This window comes from Cherax quadricarinatus, chromosome 6, assembly GCF_038502225.1.
Source record: "Cherax quadricarinatus isolate ZL_2023a chromosome 6, ASM3850222v1, whole genome shotgun sequence".
Taxonomy (NCBI): Eukaryota; Metazoa; Arthropoda; class Malacostraca; order Decapoda; family Parastacidae; genus Cherax; species Cherax quadricarinatus.
In genome coordinates, this window is record NC_091297.1 from 13618660 (window position 1) to 13643904 (window position 25245).

A 25245-nucleotide genomic window follows, 5' to 3' on the forward strand; every position below is an offset into this window, starting at 1 on the left:
AAGCTAGTGCAAGCCCTTTGGTAAATAAAGTGAGGAACATGATCCAGAGGGATTTTGAAGGGTTTGAGGCAGACCCTGTCCCTACCGACCCTCTGCCTGTTATGGAAGGTGTTGTGGCATTGGGCAAGTCCATGGGGTTGGAGGTGAGTGACGGGGATGTGGAAGAGTTGGTGGAGGACCACAGGGAAGAGCTAACCAATGACGAACTGCAAGAGCTTCAACTGGAACAGCATCAGACCACAGCCGAGGAACTTGCTACAGAGGAGAAAGAAGAGGGAGTGGATGAGGTGCCTTCTTCAAAGATTAAGGAGATTTGTGCCAAGTGGAATGAGTTGCAAAGTTTTGTTGAAAAGTATCACCCTGAGTAAGCTGAAACAAGCCATATCTGCAACATGTACAGTGACAGTGTTGTGTCCCACTTCAGGAAAATCTTAAAGAAACGCCAGAAAAAGACCTCTCTGGACAGATATTTTGTGCGACAGGGATCCAGTGACTCTCAAGTTGTTCCCAGTGGCATTAAAAGAAGAAGGGAAGTAACCCCAGATAAGGACTTGCTACCTAAAGTTCTAATGGAAGGAGATTCTCCTTCCAAACAATAGTGTACACCTTCCTTCTATCCCCTCCTCCCATCTTCCATCCACCCAGAAGTCTTCAGTAAAGGTAAGTGTAATGTTATTATTATTTTTATATGCATGTACTTGATTTCTCATTGATTTCAGTATATAAATCTTTACTTAATTTGAAAAAAAATATTTTATTTTAATATTTTTGGGTGTCTGGAACGGATTAATTTTATTTCCATTATTTCTTATGGGGAAAATGGTTTCAAGTTTCGTGAATTTCGACTCTCGGCAGGCTCTCTGGAACGGATTAATCACGAAACTCGGGGGTCCACTGTATATTATTATTATACACGTATTATTATTTTTTTTTTCAACAAACCGGCCGTATCCCACCAATGCGGGGTGGCCCAAAAAGAAAAGCGAAAGTTTCTCTTTTTAAAAACTTAGTAATTTATACAAGAGAAGGGGTTACTAGCCCCTTGCCCCCGGCATTTTAGTCGCCTCTTACAACACACATGGCTTATGGAGGAAGAATTCTGTTCCACTTCCCCATGGAGATAAGAGGAAATAAACAAGAACAAGAAAGAAAATAGCAGAAAACCCAGAGGAGTGTGTATATATATGCTTGTACATGTATGTGTACAGTAGAAGCAGCAAGACGTACCTGAAACCTTGCATGTTTATGAGACAGAAAAAAAGAACCAGCAATCCTACCATCATGTAAAACAATTACAGGCTTTCGTTTTACACTTGCTTGGCAGGACGGTAGTACCTCCCTGGACGGATGCTGTTTACCAACCTGCTACCTATAATTATTATTATTGTATTATATTATTGTACTATTATTATTATTATACGTATGTATTATTTTCATACATATTCTTTCTTTCAACACACTGGCCGTATCCCACCAAGGCAGGGTGGCCCAAAAAGAAAAATGAAAGTTTCTCTTAAATTTAGTAATTTATGCGGGAAAAGGGGTTACTAGCCCCTTGCTCCTGGCATTTTAGTCGCCTCTTACAACACGCATGGCTTACGGAGGAAGAATTCTGTTCCACTTCCCCATGGAGATAAGAGGAAATAAACAAGAACAAGAACTAGAAAGAAAATAGAAGAATACCTAGAGGGGTGTGTATATATATGCTTGTACATGTATGTGTAGTGTGACCTAAGTGTAAGTAGAAGTAACAAGACATACCTGAAATCTTGCATGTTTATGAGACAGACAAAAGACACCAGCAATCCTACCATCATGTAAAACAATTACAGGTTTTCGTTGCACACTCACTTGGCAGGACGGTAGTACCTCCCTGGACGGATGCTGTTTACCAACCTGCTACCTATAATTATTATTATTGTATTATATTATTGTACTATTATTATTATTATACGTATGTATTATTTTCATACATATTCTTTCTTTCAACACACTGGCCGTATCCCACCAAGGCAGGGTGGCCCAAAAAGAAAAATAAAGTTTCTCTTAAATTTAGTAATTTATGCGGGAAAAGGGGTTACTAGCCCCTTGCTCCTGGCATTTTAGTCGCCTCTTACAACACGCATGGCTTACGGAGGAAGAATTCTGTTCCACTTCCCCATGGAGATAAGAGGAAATAAACAAGAACAAGAACTAGAAAGAAAATAGAAGAATACCTAGAGGGGTGTGTATATATATGCTTGTACATGTATGTGTAGTGTGACCTAAGTGTAAGTAGAAGTAACAAGACATACCTGAAATCTTGCATGTTTATGAGACAGACAAAAGACACCAGCAATCCTACCATCATGTAAAACAATTACAGGTTTTCGTTGCACACTCACTTGGCAGGACGGTAGTACCTCCCTGGGCGGTTGCTGTTTACCAACCTACTTCCATTCCATACATATTATTATACATATTTTTTTTTCAACAAACCGGCCGTATCCCACCAAGGCAGGGTGGCCCAAAAAGAAAAACGAAAGTTTCTCTTTTTAAATTTAGTAATTTATACAGGAGGAGGAGTTACTAGGCCCTTGCTCCCAGCATTTTAGTTGCCTCTTACAACACGCATGGCTTACAGAGGAAGAATTCTGTTCCACTTCTCCATTGAGATAAGAGGAAATAAACAAGAACAAGAACTAGGAAGAAAATAGCAGAAAACCCAGAGGGGTGTGTATATATATGCTTGTACACGTATGTGTACAGTAGAAGCAGCAAGACATATTTGAAATCTTGCATGTTTATGAGACAGAAAAAAAGAACCAGCAATCCTACCATCATGTAAAACAATTACAGGCTTTTGTTTTACACTCACTTGGCAGGACGGTAGTACCTTCCTTGGCGGATGTGGTTTACCAACCTACTACCTATAATTATTATCATTATTATTGTATTATATTATTATACTATTATTATTATTATCTTTCTTTCAACATACTGGCTGTATCACACCAAGGCGGGGTGGCCCAAAAAGAAAAACAAAAGTTTCTCTTTTTAAATTTAGTAATTTATATGGGAGAAGGGGTTACTAACCCCTTGCTCCCGGCATTTTAGCCGCCTCTTACAACACGCATGGCTTACGGAGAAAGAATTCTGTTCCACTCTCCCATGGAGATAAGAGGAAATAAACAAGAACAAGAACTAGAAAGAAAATAGAAGAAAACCCAGAGGGGTGTGTATATATATGCTTGTATATGTATGTGTAGTGTGACCTAAGTGTAAGTAGAAGTAGCAAGACATACCTGAAATCTTGCATGTTTATGAGACAGACAAAAGACACCAGCAATCCTACCATCATATAAAACAATTACAGGCTTTCGTTTTACACTCACTTGGCAGAACGGTAGTACCTCCCTGGGTGCTTGCTGTCTACCAACCTACTACCTATAATTTTTTTTTTTTTAACAAACCGGCTGTATCCCACCAAGGCTGGGTGGCCCAAAAAGAAAAACGAAAGTTTCTCTTTTTAAATTTAGTAATTTATACAGGAGAAGGGGTTACTAGCCCCTTGCTCCCAGCATTTTAGTCGCCTCTTAAAACACGCATGGCTTACGGAGGAAGAATTCTGTTCCACTTCCCCATGGACATAAGAGGAAATAAACAAAAACAAGAACTAGAAAGAAAATAGAAGAAAACCCAGAGGGGTATGTATATACAGTGAAACCCCAGTTCGCGATGCTATCGGTATCAGATAAATCCGGTAACCGATGCATTATATCGCAGAAAATTTGCCTCGGTTCCCGTTACAAAACCCGGTATGCGATGCGGTTCATATGACATGTGTCCACGTGTGGCCTGAACTGCCCCGTGTGTGCCAGTGTTTACAAGCCAGCCAGTGTGCGCGCATCTAAGGATACATTCGGTACATTCCATATAATCCATATTATCACTGTTTTTGGTGCTAGTTTCTGCAAAATAAGCCACCATGGGCTCCAAGAAAGCTCCTAGTGCCAACCCTTCGAGACCAAGGGTGCTAATGATTGTTGAAATGAAGAAAGATAATTGCAAAGTACGAAAGTGGAGTGCGTGTGTCAGAGCTGGTCAGGTTGTATAGTAAACCCCAATCAACCATCTCTACTATAGTGAGCAGGAAAACAGCAATCAAGGAAGCTGTTCTTGCAAAAGGTGCAACTGTGATTACGAAACAGCGACCGCAAGTCTTAGAAAATGTTGAGAGACTGTTATTGGTGTGGATAAATGAAAAACAGATAGCAGGAGATAGCCTCTCTTAAGCGATCATTTGTGAAAAGGCTAGGCAGCTGTATGACGATTTGGTAAAGAAATTGCCTGCAACTAGTGGTGATGTGAGTGAATTTAAGGCCAGCAAAGGTTGTTTTGAAAGATTTAAGAATCATAGTGGCATACATAGTGTGATTAGGCATGGTGAGGCTGCCAGTTCAGACCACAAAATGGCTGAAAAATATGTGCATGAATTCAAGGAGTACATAGAGGCTGAAGGATTGAAACCTGAACAAGTGTTTAATTGTGACGAAACAGGCCTGTTTTGGAAGAAATTTCCAAGCAGGACCTACATTACTCAGGAGGAAAAGGCACTCCCAGGACATAAGCCTATGAAAGACAGGCTTACTCTTCTGATGTGTGCCAATGCTAGTGGTGATTGCAAAGTGAAGCCTTTATTAGTGTATCACTCAGAAACTCCCAGGGTGTTCAGGCAAAAGAATATCCTCAAGGCTAATTTGTGTGTGCTGTGGAGGGCAAACAGTAAGGCATGGGTCATTAGGGACTTTTTCTATGACTGGTTACACCATGCATTTGCCCCCAATGTGAAAAATTACCAAACTGAAAAGAAATTAGACCTTAAGTGCCTCCTGGTATTAGACAATGCCCCTGGTCATCCTACAGACTTGGCAGAGCGACTTTATGGGGACATGAGTTTCATTAAGGTCAAGTTTTTGCCTCCTAATACCACTCCTCTCTGCAGCCCATGGACCAGCAGGTCATTTCCAACTTCAAGAAACTGTACACAAAAGCTATGTTTGAAAGGTGCTTTGAAGTGACCACAGATACTCTATTGACTCTAAAGGAGTTTTGGAAGGATCACTTTAATATCCTCAATTGTGTAAGCCTTATAGGTAAGGCTTGGGAGGGAGTGACTAAGAGGACCTTGAACTCTGCCTGGAAAAAACTGTGGCCAGAATGTGTAGACAAAAGAGATTTCAAAGGGTTTGAGGCTAACACTGAGAAGCCTATGCCAGTTAAGGAATCCATTGTGGCATTGAGGAAGTCATTGGGGTTGGAGGTTAGTGGGGAGGATGTGGCAGAGTTGATGGAGGAGGACAATGACGAACTAACCACTGATGAGCTGCTAGATCATCTTCAACAGCAAGAGGCCACACCTGAGGAAACTGCTCTGGAGGAGGGGATAGAGAAATTGAAGAAGCTGTCTACTTCAAAGATTAAGGAAATGTGTGCAATGTGGCTTTAAGTGCAAAGCTTTTTTGATGAAAATCACCCTCAGACAGCTACTGCAAGCCGTGTTGGCAACTTGTACAATGACACTATTGTGAACCACTTTAGGAAAGTCATAAAGGAACGAGAGGTACAGGCCTCTATGGACAGATATGTTGTGTGACAGAAGTCCAGTGACTCTCAACCTGGTCCTAGTGGCATTAAAAGAAGAAGGGAAGTAACCCCGGAAAAGGACTTCCTACCTCAAGTCCTAATGGAGGGGGATTCCCCTTCTAAACGCTAACACCATCCACACTCTCCCCTCCTCCCATCCCATCAATCATCACCAGATCTTCATTAAAGGTAAGTGTCAATTATTCTATTGTTATTATTCTATTGTTATTGTAATTATTCTATTGCATTAAACTTAATATTTCATGTGGTAAAAGTTTTTTTTTTCATACTTTTGGGTGTATAGCACGGATTAATTTGATTTCCATTATTTCTTATGGGGAAAATTTATTCGCTTTCCGATAATTTTGGTTTACGATGAGCTCTCAGGAACGGATTAATATCACAAACCGGGGGTCCACTGTATATGCTTGTACATGTATGTGTAGTGTGACCTAAGTGTAAGTAGAAGTAGCAAGATGTACCTGAAATCTTGCATGTTTATGAGACAGAAAAAAGGACACCAGTAATCCTACCATCATGTAAAACAATTACAGGCTTTCGTTTTACACTCACTTGGCAGGACGGTAGTACCTCCCTGGGTGGTTGCTGTCTACCAACCTACTACCTATAATTATTATTATTATTATTGTATTATATTATTATACTATTATTATACGTATTATTATTATACATCTTCTTTCTTTCAACACACCGGCCGTATCCCACCGAGGCGGGGTGGCCCAAAAGGAAAAACGAAAGTTTCTCCTTTTACTTTTAGTAATATATACAGGAGAAGAGGTTACTAGCCCCTTGCTCCCGGCATTTTAGTCGCCTCTTACAACACGCATGGCTTACGGAGGAAGAATTCTGTTCCACTTCCCCATGGAGATAAGAGGAAATAAACAAGAATAAGAACTAGAAAGAAAATAGAAGAAAACCCAGAGGGGTGTGTATATATGTTCTTGTACATGTATGTGTAGTGTGACCTAAGTGTAAGTAGAAGTAGCAAGACGTACCTGAAATCTTGCATGTTCATGAGACAGAAAAAAGGACACCAGCAATCCTACCATCATGTAAAACAATTACAGGCTTTCGTTTTACACTCACTTGGCAGGACGGTAGTACCTCCCTGGGCGGTTACTGTCTACCAACCTACTACCTATAATTATTATTATTATTGTATTATATTATTATACTATTATTATACGTATTATTATTATACATATTATTATTATTATTACAATATAAATAATTTGTAATTTCTATTCACACAAAAAATATAAGATTTACTGTTATGCCTTATTGCAATAATTGTATAAATGTCAACCCATTCACGACTACATATTGGAATGGACAGTGTTGTCATTTGTTTGCTCTTGAACATAGCCAAGCAATCGAACATTTCTCAAGGTACTTTTCGTTGTTAAAGCAATCAAAATCACATCTATTTCTGTAATATGTCTTCGATTCTATCAAGTAAGACCAAAAAAAAAGAGAATACAACCATAAAAACCATATGAAAATACCGCAAAGGGGTGGCTAATTGCTGAGAAGTGAACTCCATTATTTATGCTTAAATTTCTTTCATTTTTGGTGTACATTAAGAAGCATCTTTCCATCACATATTGCCCAAGTTTCATTAAGACAGTCCAACAAACAAATGAGATACAATTGCCTAGATCAAGAGCAAGAGCCCCTCACCAGTGTCAAGGAACCTGCCTTGAGGTCTGCTCGCTTGTGGAAATTTTGCTTGTGTATGGAAGCAAAAAATCCACCCATTGACGCTCGTATTTTGAAAAACTCGCACATGGATGCACTCGCAAGTAGAGGTTCCACTGTATGTAGTATTTATAGATTCCAGCAATGTTTTAAACATGCTGGAGTTTAAGAAACTCCTTGAAGTCACTCCACTGCTGACAGTGCAGCAGTGGAGTGACATTTGATGATTGTGCACTGCCTTGGCTTTATTTGTTTTGCTGTTACACATAAACATGTCTGTCTGTCTGTGTCTATTTTCTTGTCTATTTGTCTGTCTAACTCTGTCTGTTTATCTCTTGTCTCTTATCTTTCTTCCTGCCTGTCTTTCTGTCTGCTTCTCTCTCTTTCTTTCTCGGAGATAGAGCCGTTTATGAACCAACAGGTATTCCACAATGATGCAGAGTTGTCATGTCTGATTCCTGAACAAGTATTACAGTGATACCTCTCATATCCAAATTATATGGGCCGAGACCGGTTCGGAAACACAGAGTTTCCAGATACGTGAGAGGGAAAAAATACACATCCATACCGTAATTATCGCCATCCATACCCCGTCATAGCGCCATCAGCGACAGCACTGTAGGTTTAAAAAATGAGTCCAACATCGTCCAGCGGTGGGAACAGACACTCTGGGCTCGAATTACAGCCTCCTGGATTTCACAGACCACAAGACCATAACTTTTCAAATGGGCTGTGGACAGCGGATGCTACAAATACTCCAAAAGTGTTTCACACCTGCCCTTGCTGCTGAAGCTTTTGGTCTTGGAGGCATTGGGTCGTTGTCGTCACTTTTGGAATGTTCTGGGTGCAACACTGATTCTGCAATCTCTGCATCCATCAGAGATTGCACAACAGGGTCATCTTTGTCACACATTAGCCAGTCCTGCACATTGTCTTCTGTAGTTTTTCCCCAGCCTTGGACCAACCCGCATCCACGTGTGACAATATTTCTTTCTTCTTTCTAGAGTAAGCACATTCCTCTTTGATGCCATACACAAGATAGCTAGGACAAAACACAGCTGTAATAATGCTAAAAGGAAAGTGAAGAGCATGGCTCCTAGTGGCCATAGGGGAACACTAAAGTGCAAGCCAAGTTTTGATAAATTAGACACATGTGCAACTCTTGCGTACCTTTATTAAGGAAATGTTTCGCCACACAGTGGCTTCATCAGTCCATACACAGGAGAAACTTGAAGAATAGGAGGAGAATGAGGTAATCATTCCCTCAACCTTGAGTCAATGTGGTCAGTCCATCAATCTTGAGTAGAATACGGCATATGAGCGGAGAAGGAGCTTATAAACCATAGGTAGGAGAGGTGAAGCAGTCATAGGTGGTGTCACATTTGCCCAATGTGGAAGTAGGTCGTGCCCAAGGGTAAGGCAAGTGAAGAATTCCCAAGTATTAAGATCCCAAGAAGTTGCAGTGTCTGACAGGATTGTAGATGAATGGTTCACAGAACCGACACGTTGATAAATTAGACACATGTGCAACTCTTGCATACCTTTATTAAGGAGACATTTCGCCACACAGTGGCTTCATCAGTCCATACACAAGAGAAACTTGAAGAATAGGAGGAGAATGAGGTAATCATTCCCTCAACATTGGGAAAATGTGACACCACCTATGACTGCTGCACCTCTCCTACCTACGGTTTATAAGCTCCTTCTCCGCTCATATGCCGTATTCTACTCAAGATAGATGGACTGACCACATCGACTCAAGGGTGAGGGAATGATTACCTCATTCTCCTCCTATGGGCAAATGTGACACCACCTATGACTGCTGCACCTCTCCTACCTACGGTTTATAAGCTCCTTCTCCGCTCATATGCCGTATTCTACTCAAGATTGATGGACTGACCACATCGACTCAAGGTTGAGGGAATGATTACCTCATTCTCCTCCTATTCTTCAAGTTTCTCCTGTGTATGGACTGATGAAGCCACTGTGTGGCGAAACGTTTCCTTAATAAAGATTCGCAAGAGTTGCACATGTGTCTAATTTATCAACGTGTCGGTTGTGAACCATTCATCTACAAGCCAAGTTTTATTCAGCCTTCTGCCATATCTGAATGACTGTTTGGATGTTTTGGTAATACAGTGGACCCCTGCCTTTCAGCGGTTGCAGCTTTCATGAAATCCGACTTTCGGCAACTTTTTTTGGCAAAATATAGCCTCGTGGTTCATGATTGGCCATGCGATTCGGCGACCGTCTGGTACACGTTGGAGCAGCACCCCAGCGTCAGTGCACACACAAAGCCAGTCTCCTGCACCATTCACATTCAGTGTGCCATTGTTTACCAGCGAGTGGCCATCACCCCACAGGTTCATATGATACATTTCATAATAATCCATTGTTTTTTGTGCTTGCAACTGCTAAATAAGCCACCATGGGCCCAAAGAAAGCTCCTAGTGTCAAGCCTTTGGTAAAGAAGGAAAGAAACATGATAGAATTCAAGAAAAAAACTCATAGCAAAGTACCAAAGTGGAGAAGGAAGAGAGAGGGGAGAATGTGCCTTCTTCAGTGATTCTACTATATGTACGATACTAAAGCAGCAGGTATTGATAAAGGCTATAGTGCCAGCCAGCAATAAAGTGTAGCATTAACAGTGTAGCAAGTAAGTAAAGCGATTAAGTGATAGAAAAATGACACGAAAGTAACTATCCAATGTTGTTGGAGGTGTGTAAGGCCACTGAACATACGCCACTCTGCTATCTTCCACCACCCTAAACCTCTGCCAGCATATCCTCCATCAAACTAATTAAACTAACATCTCCAAGGTAAATGTAAATATTTCTTATTTATAAATTACGTACATTGTTTCAATGTGAACAGTGTTGGTGGCTTCTGCTGCTGCCTCCACCACCACTAATATGTACAGCTTCTCTCAGCAGCTCTTATAAACCCAACAACACCATCAACATTTACTCCTCACATATGTTATGACATATTTTATTCATTCTAGAGTATATACAGTGGACCCCCGCATAACGATTACCTCCGAATGCGACCAATTATGTAAGTGTATTTATGTAAGTGCGTTTGTACGTGTATGTTTGGGGGTCTGAAATGGACTAATCTACTTCACAATATTTCTTATGGGAACAAATTCGGTCAGTACTGGCACCTGAACATACTCCTGGAGTGAAAAAATATCGTTAACCGGGGGTCCACTGTATCAAGTTTCTGTGTTATTAATACTGTTTATTATGTCATATCAGATGAACTGTGATAGATAAATAAGCCGTAGAGATGATATTTGCCTCATATTGAAGCATAATAACTTGCCTCCCTCTCGCCTCCTTCTCCCCTCCTACATGTCTGCCATACACCAACAAGGTAAGTGTGATGTTAAATGTTTATTTATTCATATTATTAGTGCTTTATATTCATTTGTCATTGTTTTCTGTATGTAAATCTATATTTAATCTTTAAAAAAATATTTTTTGTTAATATTTTTTTTGTGTCTGAAATGGATTAACTGGATTTCCATTATTTCTAATGGGGAAAATGGTTTCGCCAGTCGTGAATTTCGCCATTCAGCAGACTCTCTGGAACGGATTAATCACGAAATTCAAGGGTCCACTGTAATTTCAGAATTTTGCTCTTTCCTAGGGCCTGTTTGGATATTGGCGAGGTTCGCATAATGGCAAGCCGGATATGTGAGGCATCACTGTACTTGCCAGTCATGCTTATTATGCCTTATACAGCCTCTCCTCACTTAACGACGGTTCCTAAGACCACGTCGTTAAATGAATTCATCACTAAGTGAGGAGCATACTATAATGGTAGTGAGTTTGTGTTAACCACCATTTATAATATTTCTGGTATATTTTTAAATGTTTATACAGTAATGTACTGTATATTGAAATAAAGAGAACAGAGGAAATCATATCTAATATACATTATTTAGGTATGAATACTGGTCAGAGAGCTCATTGTAAGTCCGAAGCATCAGTAAACGAGTACGTCGCTAAGTGAGGAGAGACTGTATCTACAAGCACAGTATAGCACTTTGTCTGGATTTTTTTGGGTTATCCTAGGTAATTTGCACTATGAATAATAATTGTATTTATGCATACCTTTGAGACAGACAGACAGAGACAGGGATCGACAGACACAGGTATAGACAGACAGGTATAGACAGAAACAGGCATAGAGACAGAAATAAATACAAACAGACAGACGGAGATAGAGACAGCCTCAGTCAGTCAGTCAGTCAGTCAGTTGGTCAGTTGGCCAGTCGGCCGAACACATATTACAAATGTTCCCGAACTGTTTCTCTTTACTTAGGGCATAGGTTATAGGACATTCTGGCAGGATGACACTACCAGTGGTATCAAAACTGAAAGGATGTTGCACATGGGTTATTATTGAGGTTTTTTATATTTCCTCAACCACTTGTGGCCACATCCATCTCAAAGCCACTAAACTCAGGGTCAACATTATTTTCTCTTAAAAGAGAGTGTTAATAAGACATGACATCAGTGAATCCTTAGTGTCTGCCACACTGTTTGCTCTAGCTGGTGCTCAATTGAACTGGTGCTTCCACAAGGTACTAAGTGGTCCCAAATTTTTTTAATACTGCACACACCAATTGTTAGGATCCATTCTATACTGAGCAGGCATCTCAGGCCAATCGTGCCAAATTTGCAGGCAGGAAAAATAAAATGCTGATCTACGGTAGGAGTGCTAGCGGTAACAATGTTGATCTACGTTTGGACAGTTAAGGGGTTAAGGTACTTTCCGGCATGAAACCAATCAAAATTATATCTATTTCTGTAATATATCTTCCATTCTATTAAATGAAACCAAAAAAAATGAGAATACAACCATACAAACCATGTGAAAATACACCACAAAGTCGCTGTTTTACATCAAAAGCACGGTCGCCGCTTTTTCTCATTATGCACTGTGTGCTGCAGGATTTTTTATATAGTACACACTTACTACACAGACCTATTCTCTCATATGTAGGCCCAAATTTACCAGTCACAGCTTGTCTGAGTGAGCTGAGCTCATAGTGACCAACACTGGCTTCAAAGCCACCTTATCTTTTATGGACAATGTATGGTGTATGTGCTTTACACAATGAGAAGCATTTCTTTTATTAGTTGGAACCATAGCTAGGGCTAAAAGTGAGCAGGTTATAAGAATAAATGGAGAAAAAGAAATTGGAATGACTTATGCAGCAAGTACTGCCACCAAACAGTAGCGGCTGGTTGGTGAGGCAACCCTGGAAATTAGAAATTATGCTAGCCGAAATTAATGCCAGATTTCTGATGGAACTGGATTACTGATTGCCGGATTAGTGATGGCCAACCTGTATTGTGACCATGTGAATACATGCATTTTTTTTAAGGGATAATGTACATGGCATGCAAAGAGGAGGTTGGAGGCCGTGATATCGTCTTTTAAGGTGATATGTGGTGTGATTATGCAGAGAATTCAAAGCATGGAGATTAGAAGGTGTGGGGTTACCAGAGGGCTGAGGAGAAGGTGCTGAGATGGTTTGGGCACTTGACCTCTTGGTTGGAGGGATGGGGGAGGGGTTGTAGGAAGGTGGTAATAGAGGCTTTAAGTTCTAGTTCAACAGGCTTGTGTGATGGTATTAGATCAGAATGAGTGGAGGCAAGTGGTTTTTGTGAGCAAGGTAACATAAATATGGGCAAGGTAACATTTATGAAGGGCTTCAGGAAAACCAGTTAGCTGAACTTGAGTCCTGGAGGTGGAAAGTACAGCACCTGCACTCTGAAGGAGGGGTGAGGATGTTGCAGCTCAAGACAGCCAACTGAACTGTGAAGTCAGTGTGTTTCTGGCAAGACAGAAATTCCTTTCTTAATTTTTTAGTCACTGTGCCTCAGTGGAAAACAGCCAGTGTGTTAAAAAAAATACAATACCTGAAAGTTTGATCTGAGCACTTCCTTAAGCGGAGTAGTCCAACTAAGATGTCTTGCTCTGGGTCTTCATATGAAAGGAAGGTTTCCCAGCCACCATTTGCTACATAATCACGTCTGATCAATTCCACCTAAAACGTTGAAAACTTTGACAAATAATGAGGCAACTTTTTTTGCAAAGTACAAATAATTATAAAAATTTAAGCATCGAACATTTCACTAGAAATCTTTCAATACAGTAGTAGTTTATTGAAATCAATATGGCCTTGTTTCCTATGGAAATTCCCCACTGTTTACACAATTTCCACATGTATAATCTCAGTTATTTCATATGGCTTCATGAGTTTAAGAAGTTCAAAGAAGTATATGGAACATAAGACTCCTACATCCTGGCTGACTATTACATGCATTAAATACTTGTCATTTGCTGACAATGAGAAACAAACTTGAGTGTGAGCAGGGTAATATTTTGTGAAGGGACTCGGGGAAACTGGTTAGCCAGACTTGAGTCCTGGAGGTGGGAAGTTCAATGCCTGCAATTGAAAGGAGGGGTTTGGGATATTGGCTGTTTGGAGGGACATATAAACTGTTGTATCTGAGTGCCTCTGCAAAGACAGTGATTGTGTATGAATGATGGTGAAAGTGTTGAATGATGAAAGTTTTTTTTCTTTTTGGATCACCCTGCCTCGGTGGGAAAAGGCCGATGTGTTAAAAAATTAAATAAAGAAATTGGCTGTTTGGAGTGACATCTAACTGTAGTATCTGGGCACCTCTGCAAAGACAGTGATTGTGTGAATGATGGTGAAAGTGTTTCTTTCTTTTTTGGGTCACCCTGCCTCGGTGGGAGACAGCCAACATGTTGAAAAAAATATAAAGAAATTTATAAGAAGTAAGCCAGTGCTTAGTGTAAAATTTGGGGTATCTTTCCCTCACCTCATATGGACGAACTTTGTGATGGATTTCTTGGATACCAACTTCACGAGTGCGAACATCTCGGCACTCTGTACCTAAATCTTTCATTCGAGCTAGAGCAAGCTCTCTTAGGTTTCCATGCTCGACACCAGAACTGCAAAAGAATATATAAACACTAGATTCCTTAAGGAAGCTTCCATAGCAAAACTTTAAATGAGGTTTTTTTCCATTGGTTGAATTTAGGGGTGTTATTCTCTTTTGCTGTACAATGCCTCATATAGTACTTGACCATTTGCAGTAATATTTGAGATTGTATATGGTTATTTGGTGTCAGTTTGATGTGTTCCTACATGTTTGGTACAATTTAAAAAAAAAAAAAAAAAAAATATATATTAAGATTGTCTGGAAAAGCTCTTCAGATTTTTTTTTTTTATCTTCTCTTACTTGTTACTCTTAGGTATATATATGGTCAATTTGTGTAGGTGTAATGGGTTCCTATTTATTTGGTACATTTAGATGAAAAAATAAAGATCTTTAAAATGTGATTGCTAGGTTGAGATATTCAGATGTTTTTCCTTTTTTTTTTTTATCAAATATGATATAGCTGGAGGGAGGGGATAAAGGAGGTTTTGTGGGCGAAGGGCTTGGACTTTCAGCAAGCATGCTTGAGCATGTTAGATGGGAGTGAATGGAGGCAAATGGTTTCTGGGACCTGACAAGCTGTTGGAGTGTGAGCAGGGTAATATTTTGTGAAGGTATTCAGGGAAACCGGTTAGCCGGACCCGAGTCCTGGAAATGGGAAGTACAATGCCTGCACTTTAAAGGAGGGGTTTGGGATATTGGCAGTTTGGAGGGGCATCTAAACTTCCGTATCTGAGCGCCTCTGCAAAGACAGTGATTATGTACGAGTGATGTAGAAAGTGTTGAATGATGATGAAAGTTTTTTCTTTCTTTTTGGGTCACCCTGCCTTGGTGGGATATGGCCGGCATGTTGAAAAAAATGGAATATATTAAAAAAACTGATCAGTAACAGGTGTCATCAAGATAGCCTCAGTCTCCATCCTCCCTTAAAAAGAGACCCCTGATCCTACGGCATGTTTAACAGGAAGTTTCTGTATACAGCAGAGGTTCTCTTCCATATAGTTTGGAGAGTCAAACACCTGCTGTAATTTATATGATAAAAGTAAAAGCATAATTGATTAATAAACAGTACAGGTTTTGATAACTGGAAACCTACCTGTTTGAAACAGGATTTTGTTAATAAACTTTCTCGGTATTTATACCACAATATTAACCAGTGAGATGGTGCACAATGTGCACTAATTTTCATTATACCACCATTTTTTCTCTTACCATCCAGGAACATCATCATCTTTCAACAAACTGGCCGTATCCCACCAAGGCAGGGTGGCCCAAAAAGAAAAACGAAAGTTTCTCCTTTTAAATTAAGTAATATATACAGGAGAAGGGATTACTGGCCCCTTGCTCCTGGCATGGATCTAAGAGCATAACTCCAGTGAATTCATGGGTTCAACTCTACATCTAAATTTATAACCCTAATAATTAGAAATATTTGGTAACATTTAGACAAACCTACCTCACCAAAGGCATGGGGATGTCCCTTTGTACTCTATATACACGAACCCAAGGAGGTACAAGTGAGAGTATTGTAGCTACTAAGTCAACCAGGGTATTTGGAGGGTAGCTCTTATAGCGTCCAGTCTTCCACAGCTCATACAGACCTGTGCCACGAATAACCAAGGTTGGGTAGATTTTCAGACCATCTGGTCTGAAAGCTGGGTTTTCAAAAAATTCCTAGAATAAAAAAATTTAGAGTTAGGAGGTAACTTGTTACCATCTAATTATCTAATTTAACCCTTTGACTGTTTTGGTCGTATATATATGTCTTACGAGCCAGTGTTTCGGACGTATATATACTCAATAAATCTAGCGGCTTCAAATCAAGCAGGAGAAAGTTGGTAGGCCCACATGAGAGAGAATGGGTCTGTGTGGTCAGTGTGCACCACATAAAAAAAATCCTGCAGCATGCAGTGCATAATGAGAAAAAAAAAAAACTGACCATTTTTTTGGATTGAAATGTCGACTTTGAGGTGCATTTTTGTAAAGTATTTATCGTTGTATTCTCGTTTTCATGGTCTCATGTGATAAAACAGAGAACATATTACAGAAATAGAGATGATTTTGATTAGTTTCATGATGAAAACGACCTTGAAATTGAGCTCAAAGTAGCGGAAATATTCGATTTTTACCAATGTTCAGGAGTAAGCAAATTACACCACACGTCCAATACACATCAACTGGGGAGTCTAATATTCTTTCACTAGTGCACTGATATTATTTATACCATTTTTACAATAATGCAGTAGTCTGCATAACAGTAAATTTTGTATTTTTTGTATGAATAAAAAATCAAAATAGAAAGCAATAGTAATATAAGAGGGACCTAGAGACGTGACTAATGAACAGAGGACATGTTATTTTAGTGCCAAGAATGTCTACATTATTTATTCTGGACCCTATTTTGAAATTGGCATCTTTTTTAATTTGTGTGAAATTGACCAAATTGCCAATTTCTTTCTAACCACTTTATTGGGTAGTTCAAATCGGTAAATGGGCGGTTTCTTGTACTCAACTAATAGAAAAAATGGAGGTCTAAAGAAATAGCTGAGTTTGGTCAACTGGAACAACGGAATTGGCCAAAAACAGGGCTAAAAGTCGGTGAAATTGCCAATGCGTATATGTCGCCAAGACCGCTAACTTCACGGGAGCGTAATTCCGTGAGTTTTCGACCAAATTTCATACTTTTGGTGTCATTACCATCGGGAAAAGATTCTCTATCATTTCCTAGGATTTTTTTTTTTTTTTAAATTTTGCGACATAGAATGACAGTTTCATAAAGGGGCCTGCGACAGTCAAAGGGTTAAAATTCAGTAAATTCAGCACGAAAAATGGACTCAAGGCATTAAATCTTTAAATGTTTTAGTGTAAATTTCTGACCCTGTGATTATTACTGTATTAATTATTAATTATTTTTCAGGTCACCCTACCTTGGTGGGAGACAGCCAGTGTGTTAGGAAAAAATTCATCACACCATACATCTCCAACTGAGGCAGGGTGACTCAAAAAAAGAAGAGATACTTTCACCATCATTCACTCCATCACTCTTGCCAGAGGCACACTGATACTACAGTTAAAAACTGCAAATATTCCCAACTCTCCTTCAGAATGCAGGCATTGCACTTCCTACCTTCAGGACTCTAAGTCCAGCTAATTGGTTTCCCTGAATCCCTTCATAAATGTTACCTTGCTCAACTCTAACAGCACATCAAGTCATTAAAACCATTTGCCTTCACTCTCTATCTAACATGCTCACACACTCTTGTTGGATGTCTAAAACCCCTCACATACGAAACCTCCTTTACCCCTTCCCTCCAACGTTTCCTAGGATGATCCATATCCCATCTTCCCTTCATTACAGTGTTATACATTCTCCAAGTCATCATATTTTGTTCCATCCTCTCTAAATTTTCAAACCACCTTAACAATCCCTCTTCAGCCCTCTGGATATAGTAACCCTTCACCTCCTAATTTCCAAGCCACAAATTCCCTGCATAATATTCACACCGCATAATGCCCTCAGATGCAATATCTTCACATCCTCCAGCCTCCTCCTTGCTGCAACATTCACAACCCATGCTTCACACACACACAAAAGAGCAGTGGCAACACTATACTCTCATACACTCCCCTTTTTGCCTCTATGGATAATGTTCTTTGTCTCCACAGATTCCTCAGTGCACCACTGTCCTTGTTATTTCTATGGCTCACCTCATCTTTCATAGACCCATCTGCTGACAAGTCCACTCCCAAATACCTGAACACATTCACCTCTCCCATACTCCCTCCAATCTGATATCCATTTTTTCATTACCAAAATTTTTTATCTTCATCACCTTGCTCTTTCCTATACGTATTCACTTTTAATTTCGTTCTTTCACGTACCCTCCCAAATCCGTCCACCAACTTTTGTAACCTCTCTTCATAATCTCCCAAAAGCAGTGTCATCGAGGAGTGCTAAATCCATAGAGGTCATACAGCACCTAGGGGTATGGAAGGCATTTACACTTGATTCAATTACAGTGGACCCTTGACCAACGATATTAATCCGTTCCTGAGAGCTCATCATTAATCGAAATTATCGTTAGTCGAGTTAATTTTCCCCATAAGAAATAATGGAAATCAAATTAATCTGTTCTTGACACCCCAAAGTACTGAAAAAAATTTTTTTTACCACATGAAATATTAATTTTAATACACACAAACTGAAGAAGACATGCACAGTTACATGACACTTACCTTTATTGAAGATCTGGTGATGACTGATAGGATGGGAGGAGGGGAGAGTGTTGATGGTGTTAGTGTTTAGAAGGGGAATCCCCTTCCATTAGGGACTTGCAAATGAGTGGATAGTTATCAGAGCTTATTTCTTGGGAAGCATTGAGGACTGGGTTGGGAAAATGTTTCGTTAGTGGGATGAATTGTAAAGGACCTGCTGAGCATGGGCCAACAGGCTTGCTGCAGTGATCCTCCTTTCTTATGTTCTTATATTCATCAACCAATTAAAGCACATGGAATAGGAGGAGAAATTTTTTCCAGGATAGAGGCATGGTTGACAAATAGGCAGCAGAGAGTTTGCATAAATGGGGAGAAATCAGAGTGGGGAAGCGTTATGAGCGGTGTTCCACAGGGGTCAGTGTTGGGCCCCCTGCTGTTCACAATTTACATAAACGACATAGATGAGGGCATAAAGAGCGACATCGGCAAGTTTGCCGATGACACCAAAATAGGCCGTCGAATTCATTCTGACGAGGACATTCGAGCACTCCAGGAAGATTTGAATAGACTGATGCAGTGGTCGGAGAAGTGGCAGATGCAGTTTAATATAGACAAATGCAAAGTTCTAAATGTTGGACAGGACAATAACCATGCCACATATAAACTAAATAATGTAGATCTTAATATTACGGATTGCGAAAAAGATTTAGGAGTTCTGGTTAGCAGTAATCTGAAACCAAGACAACAGTGCATAAGTGTTCGCAATAAAGCTAATAGAATCCTTGGCTTCATATCAAGAAGCATAAATAATAGGAGTCCTCAGGTTGTTCTTCAACTCTATACATCCTTGGTTAGGCCTCATTTAGATTATGCTGCACAGTTTTGGTCACCGTATTACAGAATGGATATAAATTCTCTGGAAAATGTACAAAGGAGGATGACAAAGTTGATCCCATGTATCAGAAACCTTCCCTATGAGGATAGACTAAGGGCCCTGAAACTGCGCTCTCTAGAAAGACGTAGAATTAGGGGGGATATGATTGAGGTGTATAAATGGAAGACAGGAATAAATAAAGGGGATGTAAATAGTGTGCTGAAAATATCTAGCCTAGACAGGACTCGCAGCAATGGTTTTAAGTTGGAAAAATTCAGATTCAGGAAGGATATAGGAAAGTACTGGTTTGGTAATAGAGTTGTGGATGAGTGGAACAAACTCCCAAGTACCGTTATAGAGGCCAGAACGTTGTGTAGCTTTAAAAATAGATTGGATAAATACATGAGTAGATGTGGGTGGGTGTGAGTTAGACCTGATAGCTTGTGCTACCAGGTCGGTTGCCGTGTTCCTCCCTTAAGTCAATGTGACCTGACCTGACTAGGTTGGGTGCATTGGCTTAAGCCGGTAGGAGACTTGGACCTGCCTCGCATGGGCCAGTAGGCCTTCTGCAGTGTTCCTTCGTTCTTATGTTCTTATGTTCTAACCACTATCACAACTGCTTCCACTCTACCGCCACCATCTTTGTATTTTTCTACAAACTTTTTCATAAATTGTGTGTTTCTCACATTCTTTATCAAAGGGCTGGCACTTGAAGCTTTCTTTGGAGCCATGGTAGCTTATTTAGCACTTGCAAGCACTAAAATCAATGGAATATTATGAAATATTTCGTAGGAGCATGTGAGGGGACCGTCACTCACTGGTAAACAATGGCACACTGGCTGGGAAGGCAGGCCCAGGCGACTCAGAGCGCGAGTACCCGTCCCGGACGAAGGACGATTAGCGAGTTAACAGACCATTTGCGAGCCAATGTTTAGATGAAATAATGGGACTATTTCCGAAATGGACGACTTTCAGGCCGGACGATTATTGAGGGACCACTGTATGTCATTATGTAACAGGTGGAGGCGGCCACAACCGCTCCCTCTATGTTGTGGTAAACACTGCCATCTAGTGACGGCCTTTTAAAGCCATCTATTATTATAATTATTATATGTAGTACATTATCGTTATATATGTATCATTATTATACATATTATATTATTATTATTATTATTATTATTGTATTATACTATTATTATTATATGTATTATTATTATTCATATTATTATTATACATATTATTATTATTATTATTATTATTATTATTATTATTATTATTATTATTATTATTATTATTATTATCATTATTATTATATAAATTATTTGTGATTTTTATTCACACAAAAAATATATTTACTGTTATTCCTTATTGCAATAATTGTATAAATAATGTCAGCCCATTCACGGCTGCATATTGGAAACAGCCAAGCAATGGACCATTTCTCCTAGGTTAAGCTCTATTTCAAGGTACTTTTTGTCGTGAAAGCGATCAAAATCATATCTATTTCTGTAATATATCTTCCATTCTATCAAATGAGACCAAAAAAACGAGAATACAACCATAAAAACCATTCGAAATTACCACTAAGGAGTGGCTAATTGCTGAGAAGTGAACTCCATTATTTATGCTTAAATTTCTTTCATTTCTGGTGTACATTAAGAAGCATCTTTCCATCATATATTGCCCAAGTTTCAATAAGATAGTTCAACAAACAAATGAGATACAATTCCCGAGATCAAGAGCAAGAGCCCCTCACCAATGTCAAGGAACCTGCCTTGAGGTCTGCTCGCTTGTGGAAATTTTGCTCGCGTATAGAAGCAGAAAATCGACCCATTGACTGCTCATATTTGGAAAAACTCACACGTGGACACGCTCGCAAGTAAAGTTTCCACTGTACAGTGCAAAGTCGCTGTTTTAATCCAAAAACACGGTCAAAGCTTTTTTTCCTCATTACGCACTGTGTACTGCAGGATTTTTTTTATACTGCGCACACTGACCACATAGACCCATTCTTTCATATGTAGGCCTACCAGCTTTCTCTCACTAGATTTGAAGGCGCTAGAATTTAGGCGTACTAGTATGTCAAAAACCCTGGGGTGTAAGCTGTACTAATACGGCCGAAACCCTGAAAGGGTTAACAAGTCGGCCGTCTCCCACCGAGGCAGGGTGACCCAAAAAAGAAAGAAAATCCTTAAAAAGAAAATACTTTCATCATCATTCAACACTTTCACCTCACACATAATCACTGTTTTTGCAGAGGTGCTCAGAACACAACAGTTCAGAAGCATATACGTATAAAGATACACAACATATCCCTCCAAACTGCTGATATCTCGAACCCCTCCTTTAGAGTGCAGGCATTGTACTTCCCATTTCCAGGACTCAAGTCCGGCTATATAAAAATAACTGGTTTCCCTGAATCCCTTCACTAAATATTAGTCTGTTCACACTCCAACAGATGGTCAGGTCTCAAATACCATTCACCTCCATTCACTCCTATCGAACATGCTCATGCATGCCTGCTGGAAGTCCAAGCCCCTCGCCCACAAAACCTCCCTTACCCCTTCCTTCCAACCTTTTCGAGGACGACCCCTACCCCGCCCTCCTTCCCCTACAGATTTATACGTTCTCCATGTCATTCTACTTTGATCCATTCTCTCTAAATGACCAAACCACCTCAACAACCCCTCTTCAGCCCTCTGACTAATACTTTTATTAACTCCACACCTCCTAATTTCCACACTCCGAATTTTCTGCATAATATTTACACCACACATTGCCCTTAGACAGGACGTCTCCACTGCCTCCAACTGCCTCCTCGCTGCTGCATTCACAAACCAAGCTTCACACCCATATAAGAGTGTTGGTACTACTATACTTTCATACATTCCCTTCTTTGCCTCCATAGATAACATTTTTTTGTCTCCACATATACCTCAATACACCACTCACCTTTTTTCCCTCATCAATTCCATGATTAACCTCATCCTTCATAAATCCATCCGCCGACATGTCAACTCCCAAGTACATATCTGAAAACATTCACTTTTTCCATACTCCTCCTCCCCAATTTGATATCCAATTTTTCTTTATCTAAATCATTTGATACTCTCATCACCTTACTCTTTTCTATGTTCACTTTCAACTTTCTACCTTTACACACATTCCCAAACTCATCCACTAACCTTTGCAATTTTTCTTTAGAATCTCCCATGAGCACAGTATCATCAGCAAAAAGTAACTGTGTCAATTCCCATTTTGAGTTTGATTCCCCAAAATTTAATCCCACCCCTCTCCCGAACACCCTAGCATTTACTTCTTCTACAACCCCATCTATAAATATATTAAACAACCATGGTGACATTACACATCCCTGTCTAAGACCTACTTTTACCGGGAAGTAGTCTCCCTCTCTTCTACACACCCTAACCTGAGCCTCACTATCCTCATAAAAACTCTTTACAGCATTTAGTAACTTACCACCTATTCCATATACTTGCAACATCTGCCACATTGCTCCTCTATCCACTCTATCATATGCCTTTTCTAAATCCATAAATGCAATAAAAACTTCCCTACCTTTATCTAAATACTGTTCACATATATGCTTCAATGTAAACACTTGATCTACACATCCCCTACCCACTCTAAAACCTCCTTGCTCATCCGCAATTCTACATTCTGTCTTACCTCTAATTCTTTCAATTATAACCCTACTGTACACTTTTCCTGGTATACTCAGTAAACTTATTCCTCTATAATTAAAATGAAAATTGCCAAAAATTGACATTTTTTATGCTTTTGAATAGTTCTCTTTGCAAATTCTGCAACAAGTTCTTCGAGACATGGCTGCCTTTATCTTTACATGGTTACCTCCATCATGGTGTGATGTACCTTTTCCTTCTTGATGTGGGTAAAATGATATTTCAGGAAAGAACTATCTGCTTTGCTTAAGTTTTTATGCATGATTCTGGAAGCAATTTTTTTTTTTATCTATCATGGTATTAACCTTTAGAAAAAATTAAAATGTAGTCAAATAAATAATGAACTTAAGGAATAAGGATAATAAAATAGAATACTAGATACTGCTAAATTAGGAAAGGAATTACTGTAGTAAGAATGAATAAATATGGTGTACATAAGGAATGGAAAGAGAAGGCAATGAGTTTGCAGTGATCACACTGCTTTAGCTACTGAAGCCTGTTTGCAGTGACCACAATGATTTAGTTATTGAAGCCTCAGTTTGCAGTGATCACACTGCTTTAGCTATTGAAGCCTCAGTTTGCAGTGATCACAATGATTTAGCTATTCAAGCCTCAGTCTGCAACAATCATGGGCCAATAAGAGCATGCTGCACCATCTGTTGAGACAGCTCTGAGGAACTGTAACACAACTCCCGTAAATTTTAATTACATCACTCCCATGATTACTTCATCAAACTAATAAAAAATATATATCAGAACTTCTTTTACAGGCTGATGAGGAATAACAAGTCAAAGCATAATAACAGTACACATTTTAAAATGTTAAAAAAGTTATCATATCTCTAACCTGGAAAAGACGTAAAAGAAATCTGTAAACTTACAATAAACTGCTCACAATCTCTCTCATAGTCAACATTGGGCAGGTCAGGCATCATGTGAGAAACCACTTTAAATCCAGCATCTTTTGAATAGTGAAAACTCTCACTCACTGCTCTCACTGTGTGCCCTCTGAAATGCAACAATAACATTACAGACTGCTAAAACAAAATAATACTTAAGCATAGCCTGTAAACTTTTCCATGTGGGCCATTAGATGTTATATAGACAGAATGAGAGGTGGCAGAGGAAGAGTAGTGTTGAAGGACAATAGCATAAAAGGAAAGAGTGGGTTCCAGTGATAGAGCAAACCAGTGTCAATTAAGAAATCATGAAGAGAAACTTCACTGAAAGGTAAGATAGAAAGGACAAAGATTTTTATGTGCCTTCACACTCTTATGTTAACTCCTTTTCTCACATAAAAAAGGCATTAATGGGCTTTAGATCATTTTAATTCTAAATATATACACCTACCATCCGACTTACGACTGAGTTCGGTTCCGAGAAACCGGTCGTAAGTCAAAATGGTCGCAAGTCGAACTTACTACTGAATATCAACAAAAACATTTTTGTAATGACTTTATTTTATTGTTTTATTTTGGTATTTCATGTTTTACTTTACTTTTTATGTTATTAGTACTGTATTTTATACTGTAAGGTTTAGGATAAACACTGTGTACAACACAAATAGTTGTTTATTTCCCAGAAATTTGGCATAAAAAACACGGTCGTAAGTTGAGTGGTCGTAAGTCGAGCAGGTCGTAAGTCAGATGGTAGGTGTATATATTACTGATCACCCACTGCTTCCCTGAGGGTGACCCAAGCAATACACTTCAATAAACAACCTATCCTATTTAGTCATCATCATTGTAGTGTTTTATCACATTGTGCAGTTTATTATTTTATCAAAATATCAGCATTCTGTGAATTAAAAGTACAGTGGAACCTCGGTACTCGAACTTAATTCATTCCAGAAGTCTGTTCGAGTACCGATCTGTTCAAGTATCAAACAAATTCTTCAAAACCAATTTTCTTTTTGGTTGGCTCTTATCACTAATCTTCATAGGCCCCATAGTGACTTATTTATACAAATAATATAAAAACACACCAAAAAATGCGAAGAAACACAAAATAGTTCACAGTAAAGTTCTGGCAGGTTGTGTTTGTTTAGTGGAGTGCTGAGCTTTGTTCGAGAAGGGAGCTGTCCGAGTACCGAGGTTCCACTGTCCTGAATAACTAATTA

The 25245-nt window shown here is 39.3% G+C and overlaps 1 protein-coding gene across 2 annotated transcripts in view; it reads right to left on the minus strand.

Annotated features, from left to right (window-relative positions):
* The window catches only part of Elp3 (elongator complex protein 3), a 100337-nt gene that overhangs the window by 39671 nt on the left and 35421 nt on the right, over positions 1-25245 (minus strand). For both annotated transcript variants that reach the window (XM_070080472.1, XM_070080477.1), the window contains 4 exons: positions 24008-24134; positions 15790-16007; positions 14214-14346; positions 13284-13411 (listed from right to left, as the gene is read on the minus strand). In XM_070080472.1, coding sequence (XP_069936573.1) covers positions 13284-13411; positions 14214-14346; positions 15790-16007; positions 24008-24134 — 606 coding nt within the window. The remainder of the gene's footprint in view (positions 1-13283; positions 13412-14213; positions 14347-15789; positions 16008-24007; positions 24135-25245) is intronic.